The 17,500-nt window shown below is 34.7% G+C and overlaps 1 protein-coding gene across 7 annotated transcripts in view; it reads right to left on the bottom strand.

The window, feature by feature from the left end:
* Positions 1 to 17,500, bottom strand: part of actn4 (actinin, alpha 4) — a 135,973-nt gene that overhangs the window by 25,232 nt on the left and 93,241 nt on the right. For 3 of the 7 annotated variants that reach the window (XM_021481336.3, XM_021481337.3, XM_021481339.3), the window contains exons 8-15: positions 16,151 to 16,236; positions 9,660 to 9,752; positions 6,640 to 6,870; positions 5,028 to 5,175; positions 4,518 to 4,668; positions 2,433 to 2,541; positions 2,202 to 2,342; positions 535 to 717 (exon numbers count right to left, since the gene is read on the bottom strand). In XM_021481336.3, the coding sequence (XP_021337011.1) occupies positions 535 to 717; positions 2,202 to 2,342; positions 2,433 to 2,541; positions 4,518 to 4,668; positions 5,028 to 5,175; positions 6,640 to 6,870; positions 9,660 to 9,752; positions 16,151 to 16,236 (1,142 nt within the window). 7 annotated transcript variants of the gene reach the window in all.

Genomic DNA, 17,500 nt, shown 5'->3' with positions numbered 1-17,500 from the left:
GAAATATGCGAAGTTCGCCCATATTCAAAATGATTTTTAGGCGTAGAAGGAGGGAAAGGGCCATCATCGCAGCTTGCGCCTATGGTTTATATGGTGTCCTCCACCATTCAGAGGAATGTGTGGGTACGAGAGAGATCTCAGGTCTGGTGGGAGCAAACTGTGTTGACTGACCACTTTCCTCCTCCATGTTTCCTCTGTTGTTGTTGTTGTTGTTGTTTACCGCATCAGCGTCTCCACACACGCTCTACCTTCTACATCATTAAACCGTGAAGAAGTACCACAATGTTGCAAGTTTAATGATGTACACAATCAATAAATCTGATCTGCCTGTTTACATGATAGTCACATTGTCACTTATCCGATTTATTTCCACTTATGAAGGAGGCCTGAAACCCATCTCTGAATATCCGAAAGCATGCTATTGTTTTTCGTGTTAACACAATCATAGAACAGATCCGATCTGTGTCACATACGAGCAAAAAATAATCAGAATTGGGTCGCATTTAAACGGGGCCGTATATAAACAGATCTTACCTTCTCCCACTTCTTGTCAATGCTCTGCGGGGTGATGGTGGTGTAAGGATTGTTTCCAGCCAGTTTGATGCCGTTGTAATTTGCAATTTTCTGAACTTCAGCCTGGATGGCTTGGATAGCTTCCCGCTCTTTATTTGCCTCTGGAAGAGTTGATTTGAACTGCTCATGAGCTGTTATCAGACCCTGAAGAAAGAGAGAGGGAGAGTTAGTGAAAGGGATCTGAAATTTTTATTCTGAAAAAAAGACTAACCAGAAATACCAGCAATGAAACAAAAAGAAATGTTAAAAAAAAAAGATCCAAAAATAAAAAATAAATAAATAAAAATACAGATAATATTTACTTTACATTAGACTTTATAATTAAACTTTATATTATTTATTTTACACAATATTTTAAAATTGAACATTTTATAATTAAACTTTATACTATTTACATTATACAACTTTTCAATATTAAACTTTTTTTCTATAAAACATCTGTGCACAACAATAAAAAAGGAATCAACAATAATAATAAAAAAATCAAAAATTGTTTTTTTTTAAAGATTTATTTATTATAAAGATTTTTATTGAAGCATTCAGTTAAAAATAATAAGTGTAAAGTCTTTCCAGAGAAAAAAAATGCCTCACTAAAAAAAAGGGCATTGCAAAAATATGTTTAAGTTAATTAAGATCATTGCAATATTGATATTTTGTCTATAGCATCTAGAGCAATTTCCCCTTTAAATGTGTCATGAGTTGCTTTGAAATTTGCTAATTTTATTCAGTACTTGACAAAGAAAGGGCGGGACAGAGTAGCTCCTCCCCTTTTTAAATATCAGCCAATTCAATTCAATTCAATTCAGCTTTATTTGTATAGCGCTTTTACAATGTAGATTGTGTCAAAGCAGCTTCAAATAAAGGGTCATAGTAACTGGAACAGTGTAGTTCAGTTTTTAGTGTTTAAGTTCAGTTCAGTTTAGCTCAGTTCAGTGTGAATGGCATTTTGTTTTTGTCTGAGCTCAAACGCATCAAATAAGAAGCGTCTTGAAGGGGGCGGGGCATGTCTGACACTGTGGTAAAGTTATTGCCCTATGTGGTGTTCTACTACGCTGCTCAGGAGTAGATGAGGTTTGCAGCACAGAATGATGACACGTGTCGATCAAATAACATGAAATCCGACAAACCGTTCACACTGCGATCACATTGCAAAACATCAGACCTGTGTCTGATTTAGGACTACATATGGAAGTGGCACAGATCTGAAGTGAAAGGATCAGATTGCAGTCGGTTGGGGCCTGTTTAAACAGTCATTACCTGAGTCACATGTGGGCAAAACAATCAGATTCAGCAGTGTGAACGTAGCCTGAGTGCTGGGTTGCAATCACAATTATTTAACACAACTGTTAGTGGGCCATTTGTCCAAAATGTTTAATAACAATATATATATATACTTGCATGATTACTTCATTTCAATGTGAAAATGAGTTTTGGGAGGAACAAATTTGAACTTCTGCAAACACAATTATTTTATCTCAATGAATTTTTTTTTTTAAATCACTGGATGCAAAGTTGAAATCGAACTTTAATTTCGATTAATTGCACAGCCCTACTAAGCGCTGTTTTGAACACCATTTGAAATTGATTGTTAAATCAGATGATGAAGAAATCAAAACAGTTTGCTCTACCTGAATCTCATCGATGTTGTGCACAATGAACATGTCCTGCAGGTCCTCCATGGCGCCCTCCATCCAGTTGTTGAATGGTGCCGCTCTCTTGGCGTACTCCAGGTACAGCTCATCGATAGACTCCAGCTGCTTCTCTGTTCTCTGCGAGACCACACACACATTCACACACAGTCAGTTTGATAAACACTATGAATATGCCAGAAAGCTGTTGTTGACAGAAAGTGTGTGTACCTCCAGAGACTCTCTGCGGTTCTGTGTGAGGGAGCCCAGAGCATCCCACTGCTCGCAGATCTTCTGACAGCGTGCATTTACGCTCGGGGAGTCGTAGTAGTCCAGCTCACTAACATACAGGAACAAAATAGACTGAAAATCAGCACTAAAGCTAGCAATGTAATAATACGGAAATTTGGGCTGATATGCGAAGCAGAAAACCAGTATATAAGCTGATGAATATGAATTTTATATCAACCCCGACTAAAAAAAAAACTGATGTCCTTTTGTTTCTTTCACAGACAACACAACACAGGTGGAAATAATGCTTAATTTAATGTTCTTTAAACTTTTATTCTTGTTTTATAGTAAAGATAACATATTGATAATCATTCATCGGTCATTGCAAATGTCAATCGAGATGAATTAAGCATCATTAACTAAAACTTTCTTCAGTACCAACTTTAATACTTCAATCTTATTTTACCAATAACGTTATCATAAAACAATAAGCATTTATAAATTAGTAGGCCTACCGACTTTAATGTGTTGACCTCTTCTTCTACAGATTACCATAACAAAAATAAGCATTTATCAGCTAACACAAATACGTCAATCAATTCATCAGCCAACACAAATATGGCCAAATATATCCATATCGACTGATATTTTGAACTAATTTCCTTTTCATACAAATAACGATAATAAAATTAAGCATTTTAAGTCCAACACAAACATGGCATATATCAAGCATTAGTAATTAAAACGTTCTTATGTACCGACTTTAATATTTCAACCTAATTTTCTTATAATGCAAACGACAATAAAAAAATAAGCATTTATCAGCCAACACAAATATGGCCATCGATATATATCAAGCTACCATAACCAAAACTTTCTCAAGTATTGACTTTAATATTTCAACCTAATAGTCGTCTGAATACAAACGACAATAAAAAAAAAAAGGCATTTATCAGCCAACACAAATATGGCCACCGATAGATCAGGAATCCATTACAAAAACTCAGAAGTACCGACTGTTAGGCCTGTCACAATAATCAATATATCGACTTGTCGTGCAATACTTGATGAACTCAATCATTTTTGCCATTGCAATAGATACTCAAGCATCTACAAATAACATTAAAGCCATTTTACGATGACGTTTGATTACCTTACCGCTGTCAAAGTTTATAATTAGTTATTTACCAAATAGAACATTTAATATTTATATTATAGGACACTTACCTCTTTAACATCAAATTACAGAATCTAAATAACCTTAAGAATGATCAGTATTTTAAAATGTTTTGCATTATTATGCTGCTGTTATACGATCATAATATAATCAGTGGCATAAAATGATCTCAAAATGACAATAATATCGCTTATCGCAACAACTTCTGTTACAATTTAATCACACAACAAGAATTCCTTATCATGAAAGGCCGATCAACTGTAATATTTACGCCTAATTTTGTTAATGATAACATGAAAAAAAGCAAGCATATATCGGCCAACTTAAATATGGCCACCGATACATCAAGAATCCTCATAACTAAAGCACTGACTTTAATATTGCAACCTAATTTTCTCATCGTTGTGATAACCATAGCAAATGATAAGCATTTATTGGTATGACCAACACAAATATGGTCATCAATAAATCAGGCATCTCTATCTAAAGCATCGGTCTCAAACTCAAATCCTGGAGGTCCGCAGCTCTGCACGGTTTTGCTCCAACCCTAATCAAACACAGCTGATCCAACCAATGAAGGTGTTCAAGACTACTACAGACTATTAAGCAGGTGTGAGTCAGAGGCGGTTGGAGCTAAACTATGCAGAGCTGCGGCCCTCCAGGAATTGAGTTTGAGACCATTGATCTAAAGCTCTCTCAAATTTCAGCTGTAACATTTAAACCTAATTTTCTTATCAAACCAATAATGCTAACATCTTTAAGCAGTTATTAACGGATACCGATACGACCGCCGATATATCGGGCATCACATACCTACATTTTTAACTTTCCACCCATATTGTGTTGAATTCGATTAATTTTCGGTGTTATTATTGGTTGCCTCTTTTTTTATTTTATTTGTTTCTCACTTGAGCTCCTGTGCGATGGCGGCAATCTGCTCCACTCTGTCCTGGTGGGCGGCAAGGTCGCTCTCGAAGGCCTCGTGTTTCTTCAGGAGAGCTTTAATCTCAGACAGGGATGCGGTTTCATAGTCCTTTTGTGTGAGCATGGCCTCTTTACCTAAACACAAGCAGACAGACATATTAAGATCTAAACGGACAGCAGACTTTTTGTTTAGACATTGCAATTTTCTTTGTTGATTCATGATTTTTTTGGTAAGTAAGACTCGATGATACCAATTTTCGATTGTCTGCCAAACTATAATCGGCAGCAATTACCAATAAAAATATGTTTTTTTGACATATTTTATTATTAAAAATAGTGAATTAATTAAAATCCATTCGAAATATTTGTTTTTATCTTTTATAAAACATTTTAATATACGTTTCGATATCTCTGGAATTGACATATTGAAATTCCATGCTATTCCAGAAATTGCATGAGCCCTGGGAACCTGGAATTAATATATGCATCCATACCGTCTGTCCAGCCCTCATGGATGGCTGCTTTCTGACGGAACTTTTCTGCAAGATGGTCAAGTCTCTCCAAGCGACGGATCTCATTCAGGAGCCACTCTTCATAGCCTTTTTCTGCCCCTTCCAGTTTGTGCCACGCACCATTAATATCCTGAAGATGAAGAATACACTTATCAGGTACAGTTGAAGTCAGAATTATTAGCCCTCCTGAATTGTTAGCCCCCCGGTATATTTTCCCCCCAATTCAATTTAATGGAGAGAAGATTTTTTTCAACATATTTCCAAACATAATAGTTTTAATAACTCATTTCTAATTATAATTTCTCAAGATGACAGTGCGTAATGTTTGACTAGATATTTAGATCAGTGGCGGATTTAGGCATGGGCAATCGGGGTGATCACCTTGCAGGGGGCAGCATGGGAAATCGGTGCAAAAAATAAAAATAAAAAATTCGTGCCACAGTAAAAATCATCTGTGCCCCAGTAAGCTTTGAGATACGATTTACTTTATGAAAATGTATTAATTTAGAGTGGTAATCCCAGAATACAGACATTAGAGTCCACTCACATTTGCCGTTGTTTGCTCGTGCAAATTTGTTATTATGTGCAACTGAAGCAATGCTGGTGAAAGCAACCTGACACATGCACACAGAAAACCATTCCAGCATGCCTAGTGCTGCTCCTGCTCTTGTTTACTATGGAAAGCCAAATAGGTCATTACCAAACGTATGTCATCCTCAAAGATGTCGACACGCATCGAGTTTTGCAAGTTGACAAAACTGAAGCTTACAATATGATGATGATCTTATTTTAACCAAGCATGGCTATGAAGCAGAAAGCAGGGAGAGAGTCAGGGAGGTAAGATTAATTCTCGGCCATGAGTCGGGTCTAAGATGAACAGATAATTCTTTAACATATTTTTTTTTGTATTCAATAGAATTGTCATAATTAATATTCAGGCAAAATATTTTGATTTTGGCATTTCACTCCAGTCTTGTCTTTAATGTGTTTTCCAGTTACATTAAGGACTTTACATTAAGGTTTTCTGTTGTTTATAATGTTGTTATATTATTTATAATAATAATAATAATAATAAAATAATAATAGTATAATAATAATAATAATAATAAAATAATAATAGTATAATAATAATAATAATAATAGTATTAATATTAATTTTATTTATAAGAAATATAAAAATTAGTAGGGATGCACCGATTTGGATTTTTGAGCCGATATCGATACCTGATAACTCTTAAGATTTGGAGGCCGATCGCCGATATACTGTAATCGATAATTATAAATATTTCAAAATGTAACATTTTTATACAGTGAACAAGTGATTTTAATATAAAACTTCATAAAAGTTTGAACTGATCTTATGAACTGAATAGCCTAGGGTTAAAACAATACTTTTTTTTATTTACATGTTTAATCGTCCTTTGTCTAAAACTAGATAGTTTTGAGGGAGGGGGGGAATTGTGGGGCATATATGAGGGTGATTCATCCAGGATGCCGTTTAAGCTTGAACCGCCACTGCTTTGGATTATATTTCTGACTGAAAATGAAGTCTTTGTGCATATTCCCCATTGCACTTGCATTACATGTTTCTTACCGACACCATGCGTCCTTCAGATGGCATGAAGGCCGGTCGGTTGCTCAAACGGAGTTTGGTCTGCAGCGTGTTGAAGTTGATCTCTAGCTGACACTTCTCCTGAACTTTGGGAGGTTTGTGAACACGACGGTAATCGCGGAAATCTTCCAGTTTCTGCTGCATTTCTGCCATGGTTTTCTCTGGAGCGCGGTTTTCCAACCATGGGATTGTCCTACGAATCCACTCCAACAGCTGTAGAGGAAATAACACACATGCACAATGAATAATGATTAGGGGTTTAACAAAAACACATCTGAGAAATTATAAGTAAAACACGCTGGGTAGCCAGTTTAAAATGCAGGTGCTTATCAGGGCTGCATGATATTGAAAAAGTCTAACATTGCGATTTTTTTTGTTCTGCAATATATATTGTGATATGAATACAGTTTCATTAGAAGACTTGAATAACTCTTTGGAAAGATTATTATTATTTATAATTTTAGATTGATTGGGATGATTCTGTAGGGGAGTGCAAAAAATATAAACCATATACAAGCACAGATAAATAAATAAAATGCATACAAATTAAATAAGCAAAATTTTTATGTTTTCCGAGGAGTCAAACTATATTCAGGTATACAGTAATTAAATAATCAAATGTAAAATATCACTGCATAGTCTTTGTTTGTTAAATAATTCAATGTAATTACTCGTTATTAATTTCCTCACCTTGGAATTGTAAGGTTCTATCTGCGTTCTAAATGATTTTGAGATATTGAGCTTCAAAGGTTTTGCATTCCATATAGCAAACAATGTGTGTAACATTTCTCTTTCATACATTAACATGACAGAGACCCTAAATATACTCTAAATGTAAATGATCAAAATTCTCTTACATTTGCAAATTGGAGTAAAAAAAAAACAGGGTAAATGCAGATAGAACCTTTTAATTCTGAAAAGTCATTTTCCACTTGGAATAATAAGGTTCTGTCTGGCAGATCATTCATTGAAGTATCACTTTTCAAGAAATACAGTCAAAAAATTTATAAATTAATGTTGCAACAATATGTTGATGCTTGAGAAAGTAATTTTTTTGCTTTCTATAACATTTATTTCATGTTTTAGGATGAATATTTTTTCTTGTTCAAATTAAACATACAAAGCTGTGCTAAATATTTTGTCCAGTGCAGATGTTAAATTTATCTTACTAATATAGTAATATTTATTATGTTTTATGCCTTATATGAATTATTGAATTATATTTGATTTATATGTCCCAGAAATTAAATTAAAGATTTGCCCTTCAGGGCTTAATATTAAATTTAAAGACTTTAAAGAAAACAAATAATGAGCAAATGAGTTTAATAAACACTGAAAAATGTTTCACTTAACATATATAGAAAAATAAAAATATTTCACATTTAATTTACATGTTCTTTAATATTCATTTCTTTTTAACAGTGTAAAATATAACATTTTATCTCAGTGTCAAAAAAATGTTTCTAAAAGCTTCTTAATCTTGTGTGGTGCAGCATTATTTTGTGATTTTGTCTTTCGGATGTTTCCCGCTAACAATGGAGCAGTCTGGGGAAATGACAAAGAAAGCTGATCCTGATTGGTCTTCGTGCGTGGATTAAAAATGCAGATTGGTTCGCAGAAAGAACCTTTTAGAGCCAAGTTAGAGTTCGACATTGTAGATAAAACCTTTTTTGTTTTTAAATAAAAAGTAAACGCTTAACATATGTTAATTGATCTGGTCGTTAACATACATATCATTAACGTTAATATTCGGTTGTCGGTTGGGAAAATTACCTAAAATGAGCATCTTTATTCCCAAGTAGGGTTGTCACGAGACTGGATTTCAATACGAATGGATACTGAACTTTTAAAAACGTCAATTTTCTTCGTGTTCACATGCTCAACAGAAATGACTGTGATTGGCCTAGAAGGTCATCAGTTTACCGAACTCACCGCTGTTCACTGAGTGTAACCACAGATACAGGGACACCGCAGCATTTTAAAGGAGCAAAGATCAGCTGGTCTGTTTATAGCTGACATACAATCGAGCTGCTGATGAATTGACTGATTTTCACGGCTTTAAAACGCTCCAGTGTCCCAGTATCTGTGGTTACACTCAGTAAACAGAGTTGAGTTTGGGTGAACTGATGACCTGTGAACCTGTTAATGATAAGTCATTTCTGTTGAGCATATGAACGCAATGGCAAATCAGCACTGTTTAAGAATGCACACAACAGAGCTCAAATGTTCGCGGGAAATAGACGTTTCTAATATTTCAGTGGAATCGAATTCCAGTATTGTAAAAACACTAATTTGCATAGTTGCATAATTTATTTTCAAATATTTGGTTAATGAGCAGTGGTTGTCAGTTCACTGAAACGAGCATGCCTGTTCCCAAGTGATGATTAACAAAGCTATAAATATTTTAGTTACAATGATAAATACAATGATTTTTTTTTTCTTGAGAACGTCTGATTTCTTTAAGTTTGGTTGGAATAAAAGCAACTTTTAATAAAAATATATATATATTTTATGGTCGTTATTGTTAGTCCTTTATGACTATTTTTCTCTTCATTGGCTACAGAATAAACCACTGTTATGCAATGACTTGGCTAATAAACCTAATTTGCCTAGCTAACTCAATTATTGTAGTTAAGCTCTTAAATTGCACTTCAAGCTGAATACTGGTATTTAAAAATGTAAAATATGTCAAATATCTAAAAAAAAAAAACCTTTACAAATATGATATAATCATAACTAAGTGGTTATTAGGCATTAGTTATTGAAACTATTGTGTTGAAAAATGTGTTGTGTATATATATATATATATATATATATATATATATATATATATATATATATATATATATATATATATTTTTTTTTTTTTTTTTTACGGAATATTTACAGTTTCACAGGATGCTTAATCATTATGCTTCAAATGTAATGCATGTACAAATTTACTCTACATAAATAGCACATAAACAACAAAATACAACAAATAATTTTTGTCTTGGACTCACATCACTGGCCAGTTTCTCATAGTCCTCCATCAGGTGCTCGTTTTCCTGATTGACTGCCAAAACCTTGCAGATACGATTGGCTGCCGTCTCAGCCTATCACAGAAAGGGACAAATGCAATAATGAAACAACACATTTTCTAAACGTGAAAGTGTTCTAATACACTCCAAAAAGAAAAGAAAAAAAAAAGAAAAAAAGAAAAACACCATACTGTTTACTACACAAATATATAGTGTATACCGTATGTTCAAAAGCTGTGTGATACAGTATACACAATACACTTCGTTCAAGAAGTTTTCACATCTGTAAATGTCACGATGCTGCTTTAGTTTTGACTAGCAAATGGTTTAATGGATTTGGTGGGTTTAGCGTAAAGTGCCTTAAAATTACATCCAACCACACGCAAAAAAGGTATTGAGCAATGAAACAAAACTCCATGTGTTGTTAAGTAAACCATGTGCTTTACACACAATAACATGCGTCAAAACTAGTCAAACGAAAAATAAGACTCGGTTAAACATCAACATTACCTCACTTGTAAGCTAACCATATCATACTGTTCCATGCAAAACACCAAAACTGGTTAGTTTCTGTGTAGTAGCTGCAAAAAATGTACATGCTTTTGCAAAAATCAAATTTACATTCTCAATTTTTTGATACCACCAGTGGACGATCTCTTCAGGGCTCTTTACAGCTTTAACTAACGCTGAAACAAAGAAAGTGTTCAAAACGCTGGTGTGAAGTGCTAAAAAACATTTAAACAGTTACGGTGAGAAACTTCTGGCTTCACTTCACATGGAAACAGAACAAATCAATGGGTAGTTCTACATATACTGTATCTGGCAGCGCTAAAACTTCACCGAACAGCTCAAAACTACAAACAAATATCAGTGTTGGGGGGTAGCTAGCACCAAGTAACTTTGTAGAATGACAGTAGCTCCGCTATTTTACATACAATGTAGCTTTTCAAGCAGCTAAATACTATTATTATTATTTTTTTTTTACATTTGATTTAGTAAACCTGCATATGGAGGATGAAACCAGCCTAAACAATAAATAAATAAATAAATATGCAAATACATGAATATGTAAATAGATCCATGCATAAATAAAACAAATATATAAATATGCAAATAAATAAGTGTATATTTAAAAAAAAAAAATCCACAAATTCCTGCATAAATAAATATATAAATAAATAATATTGTGGGTGGGTAAATAAATGCAAAACAATAAATAATTAAATAAATACGCAAATAAATATAAATATAATATATAAATAATTGAGTAAATAAATCTATGAATTACTGCAATAATAAAACAAACAAATATGCAAATAAATAAATGTATATAAAAATATATCCACAAATTACTTCATAAACAAATTACTTCATAAATAAATAAATTATATATATATATATATATATATATATATATATATATATATATATATATATATATATATATATATAATTAATAAGTGTGGGCAGGTAAATAAATGCAAAACAATAAATAAATAAATAAATAAATATGCAAATATTTAAATGAGTAAATAAATCATTAAATTACTGCAATAATCAAACAAATTAATAAATAATTGAATAAATTACTCAAATGTTTATTCATTCTTGAACGCAGTTATATAGTTACTTTTCGTCAGCTCAACATGCTGATGAGAGGCTGTCTGTAAATTATCAGAAGGCGGTCTTTATGCCATTATTGGTTGATCATTACAACAATTTTGCATCCGATTGTTTTGACTGGCTTCTGATGATTGACAGACAGCCTCTCATTAGCATGTTAAGCTGAGAAAAAGTAAATACACAACTACGTTCAAGTATGAATAGGCGTTTGAAAGTTTTCAGTTAAGCACTTTTTATTCCCCCAACAGTCGAGTAATTTTATTATTTACCTGCCTGCACTATTAATTATTCATATATACATTTATGCAGGAAATGAAGAGCGAGTTAAAGAGACCAAAACAAAGACAGACATTCCGGCAGGTAACTCACATTACATGCATTGTTTTTTTTTTAGATAAACAAGAATGTTCGGTAACACTTTATTGTAATGGTCCATTTGAGTATTAGACTGTCAGCTTAATATCTGCTGATTCTGCTACTTCAACAAACATTTAACTGACTATAAGAAACCTAGCAAGTACATGTCAACTTACACAAACCCCAACCTAACAATCAACTTATAATCTAATGAGAATTAGTTGGCATGTAGATGCAATGTAACTTATAATCAACAAACGGATCATCAAAATAAAGTGAGACCAAATGTTCACTTGGCATGTTTCTAAAATATCTGCAAACATGTTATCGTATTCTTATCCATTAGAAGAGTCGAACTTACACATACAGCACCTTTAATGTTTATTCATGTTTTTGTAAAATAATAGTTTCAGAGTAGCTTCCCCAACACTGAACCAAATCAAGATACATGCTTATGTAGGCAAACAACACAACATCTGAGAATCAAACCAGTAACCACAGAGCGTAGTAAACTCAATATTGTGAATGACAGAGTGCAAATATGAAACATCGAACAGCAAAATTCAGCTTTTAAACATAATTGTGATATACCAGTAAACCTATTAAGAGTATTAATAATAGTGCATGGAAAATAAGTGCATGTATAGAAAGTGGTGATGGCAATGATTTGGGTATGGTGAAGCCCCAAAGCTGTGATCAATCAAATCCAGCCTCAACTCATGTCACGTTCACACCTGGTTCAGTTGAGTTGGTTTCTGGCTCGGGTTCATGCAGTCATGCTGGATTACATATTAAAGGATCGGCTGGCTATAAATCTGACATTCCTCAAAATGTCAACTGGATATCTTCTTCATTTGAGGCTCAGTTGACTCAAAGAATGCATACTTTGGAATAAAAAAAGGATGGCATGCATCTGGTGGTTTCTAACCCAGAAGAAGTCAACGCCATATGTTGAGCCAATAGAGTTGGAAGACCAGATTGAATAAACTGATCTGCATCCAACTGGATTACGTCTGTTTCTATACTGTAAAGAAAGCAGTCATCCTAATGTGACATTAATACAGCGCATATGTATAGGCTCATCTAAACATTGCTCTCATCAGTGTGATTGGCATCTGGCATATTCATTATTAGTACATTAATCAAAAGAGTTTGCAACTTATTTTGTACTTGTATTCAAAGAACTTACTGAGTATACTGGGACATTGAATTAATAACAATGGTTCCTATATTCCAGATAAAGCCCTTTTAAAACTGTACATTACATTCCCACTAGACTACGAAGCATTAATTTATTAGCATTTACCCCTACCACAACCCAACCCAACAGCTTAATAATGATCATATTATTTGTTATGATGGGTAAAGGGCGCCACCGTTGTTGCTTTAAGGGATACAGCGGCTATCAGAAGTTAAATAGAGGTATTTATATTATTTATTAAATTATGCATTAATTTATCAGCATCTAACCCTACCTCAACATTAAACCCAACTCAACAGCGTAATAATGATCATATTATTTGTTATGATGGGTAATGGGCGCCACCGTTGTTGCTAGAAGAGATACAGCTGTGATTAGAAGTTAATAAGAGGTATTTATATGATTTATTAAATTATGCATTAATTTATCAGCATCTACCCCTACCTCAACCCTAAACCCAACCCAACAGCTTAATAATGATCATATTATTTGTTATGATGGGTAATGGGCGCCGCTGTTGTTGCTAGAAAAGATACAGCTGCTATCAGAAGTTAACAAAGTATTTATATTATTTAATAAATTACACATTAATTTGCAAGCATCTACCCCTACCTCAAACATAAACCCAACCTTCAAGGTAATGTAAAAATATTACTTGTTGTAAAGTGTCACAAAAATGATGCTATATTGACGCGAGTATCCTCTGCTGTATCCCATCTAGACCTCACCCTCTCCTGCAGTGAAGTGAAGTCTAGATGGGATACAGCTGAGGATACTCATGTCAATATAGCATCATTTTGTTCTAAAATACATGAAGGTAGGCACCTGTTTAACTGGGAGAGTAATAGAGAAAATATTGTACTGTAGTAACAAACAGTGTGTATCTTATGTGAACAAAGCACATCGTCCGGTTATATTGAAAAATATTTATTTTTGCAGTCTCCACAGACATCCACGTGTATTTTACAAAGCTTAAATGGCATGTTTTGCTTGTAGTTATGTGTATTTAAATGTCTGAAACCTAAAACAATATATGTTGAAAGCATGGATAAATTGTGATTTATGACAAGCGCTGCGCACCTCTTTCTATGCCTCAACATGCACCGTCAGATTAGAATCTTAGCAGTTGAATTAGGTGCGCTCTAAACGTTCTAATTACACTAGTGTGATCGTTTGCTTAAAGAACCTGCCTAGGCTGATCACACCAGTGTGATTGTATGCATGAAAGGTTATTTGTTCTCATTATGTTCCATTTGTGTACAATTCTTGCATTCCAATTATGACATCAAAGTACATTAATCGATTTAGGACAGCTGTCTAATATTCTATTCCAGTGGTTCCCCACTTAATGCAGTTCACTTTTTGCGGCCTTACAGTTTTGCCATTTTTTTGGTGCAATTTGACATGTTTTTTTTTTCTGCGTCCTGATTGGCTATAGACCATTGTCAATCTGTCTCCTGCACCGTACAGAATGTGTTCAGCTTGCCAAATTAACATAAATCTTTGATTGCTAGCAGTGTGAGTTTCAACAAGGATGCAAAAAGGGTTGTAACTGTCTGCAGCAAGACCATCGTAAAAGGTGTTGCACACCGGTACACATTTTAAAATTGTAAACATTGATATCACCGTACACACACCAGCGGCGCAAGTCAGTGGCTGTCTACAGAGCCTAGCTACGACTCAGGACACTGTTCATATTTCTGCCATGCCACAGAGCGCCATCTGAATAATATAATTTTAAATAACATGTGAATGCGCGCTACCGATGTGTGTTACTTCCAACTGTCATGTGCGCGGTGCATCTGGTGTGCGACCCCCTTAAGGATGGAGTCTGCTTTAGCTTTGTGGATCAGTGATTGAAGGATAAAGAACATTACGCTGGATGCCAACTTTATCCGCACAAAAGCTAAAAAGCTTTATGATCCTTCTGCTGACAGAGATAAATGTTTGCGCCTGACAACAGGTTATAGTCTTTGGTTTCATTCTATAATACTGGACTTATTTTTATATGAAAGTTTGAACTTTGAGAGTATTTAAACAGGAGAGAAAAGTGTAAAAATGTTAATGCCTGTCTGAGAAAAGTGTATAAAGAGTTTAGTGAGGGGTTTTACAGCCTAAAAACGTCTGTAATAATTGTATTAAAAAAACGACTACATCGTAGATTTTACCTATTATGAGTTATTAGAACGTAACTCCCATGATTAACAAGGGACCACTTTATATTAAAAGGTCCAATTAAGTGCTTTGAAAAGTGATTTTTTTTTAATTCAATGTTTTATTTAGACCTAATCACAACTAAAAAAAAACTAAGAGTGGAACAGAGTAGCCCCTCCCCTTTAAAAAAAAATAAACAGCCAATAGGAGGTTGCTTTTATCACAGTGAGTGTTTGAGCTCAAGCGCATCAAATGAAGAGTCTTGATAAGGGGGTGGGGCATGTCGGACAGTAGAGAGCATTTGATTGGTCAGATTTAATGAGAAACTGAAGTATGGAGTGATGTGAAAAAAAAACCTTATACATTTAGGCAGAAGTGACAAACTACAAGCTTTACATGCTTATATCGTATCGTATATTATTTTATATTTTCCAATCGTGTGTTTTAGGGCAAATTAGCTAATAGATATCCTTTAAACTAACATCTAATAGTTTTGATTTTAGTTTCACAGGACATTTAATGTAATCCCATATGAAACATGAACTAATTGAAGTTTTTTGCCCTTCCTGTGTATTAATTAGGAGCAAAATACAACGAACCAAGACGATAAAACCAGGTATGAACGGACATCGAGAGTTTCAAGGCCAAGAGTCAGGGTTCAAAGGCTTCTCACCTTCTGAGCACCTGAGAAGGCGTGATAGAAACAGGAGACGTAGGTCATAATAGCCTTCTCATCCGGCCGCAGAGTGCCCACGATATCTATAGCGGAGCCAGCAGAGAACAAAAAAGAGAGAGAAAGAGACAGCGGTGAAGCAAAGCAACCCAAAGCCTGTGTGTCCCCACTGAGAGAGGAGAAATAGGAGGAGATTGTAATGCATTTTATGGGCTTCCCCCATTGAAAGGGAAATGGGGGGTCTGGAATCCTGCGTTAAAACCCTGGCAACCCGCGAAGAGAGAGAAAGAGCCAATCCGCTGCTGAGAAAGTCCAGAGAAGGGCCAGAAGAGGAATGGTTAAAACATAAGTTTGATGGTGTGCTTTAACCAGCGTCCTCTTTTAATTATTCCAGGACTGACGGACAAAGCCATGCTGAGGAAGAGCTGTTCGGGGATGGGGGGGGAGTTAGGGGTCATTTGGTACCTTCTGGGCTCCAGAAAAGGCATGGTAGAAACTGGACACATAGGTCATTATGGCCTTCTCATCTGGACGTGCTGTGTTCACAATGTCTGCAGGAAAACAAGAGTTATACACACATGCACACACACACAGGGATGCAAACGGGACTCAAATGCACACACGTGCATGCTACACACGCATTGACACACATTGAATGACATGGGGAAAAAAATGGGGGTAACAGTTTAAGGCTGCGTCTCAAATGACGCACTATTTATTTATGCACTTGTACACTAGTGAACAATATATAGTATAAGCTTCGTGTCATCCCAAATCCAAAACGTTTTTTTTTTTAATTCAAACCATTTTCTCTGGCGATGTTTAATGGTTACCAAATTATTCGTGAAATAAATATAGTGGAGTTTAAAGTTGTGTCCTAATTGACACACTATGCAGTGTACACTCAACCGTGTAGTGTATAAGTTTGATGTCGTCCAAAAGCAGAAATTCAAACCATTTGATCAGCTGATGTTTAATGGTTGCCAAATCATTTGTGAAATTTTTTTATAATGGTGGTAAGAGTTTAAAGGTGCAGTAGGGGATTGTCTTCAGAAACACGTTTTGTTGTGGTGGTTAAAAGTCTCTTCACATTCCAATAGTAATGATTAAAGTAAATGATCTAAATGTATTTATATGCACTTTTATATTCTGGGTGAGGCATAAGACAAAAAAAAAAAAGTTCATCCAATTAAACATTGTCAGGCCGATAATTCTCATAATTCTGATAAGTAGCCCAAACGAATGTAGATTTGTACATCTGCGCATGCGTTCACACACATCTGCTGTTTGCACATGCACGCCAGAGAGAGAGAGAGAGAGAGAGAGAGACAGAGAGAGAGAGTGACGGTGCTAAAAATCAAATGCTGAATCAAAACTTGTTAAAATCCTGACTCAATATAGGAGGTATTTTTGCACGCTGGAGAAAGGACGACACCATGGCTGAAGTATTTGTGATTGACAGGTAACGCTCTGTTTTAAAACTATTTTAGTCACGCAGAGCTGATGTAGATTGTGTTGCTATGAATGGGTTATATGCACACAAGTGTTGTTCAGCCACTGAAATCTTTCGGTGATAGATTGATGCGACTATTTTCACTTTCATAAGGTCCTTTTACAGCATAAATAATGTAGATTTATATTCAGTTTAACAACAAAACATCAGTAAATAGCGCTATTCCACCTAGCCTGCTTTACTGAGGTGAATTCACATTGGCTACGTCTGAAACTGCCTACTACTGAGTAGGGTTGTAACGGTATGAATTTTTCACGGTATGATAATCGTCTAAAACAATACCACGGTTTGACGGTTTCGCG

Source organism: Danio rerio, chromosome 15 (assembly GCF_049306965.1).
Source record: "Danio rerio strain Tuebingen ecotype United States chromosome 15, GRCz12tu, whole genome shotgun sequence".
In the NCBI taxonomy this organism is placed as follows: domain Eukaryota; kingdom Metazoa; phylum Chordata; class Actinopteri; order Cypriniformes; family Danionidae; genus Danio; species Danio rerio.
The sequence above is the reverse complement of the archived record's forward strand: the minus strand, read 5'-3'. Positions and strand labels throughout refer to the sequence as shown.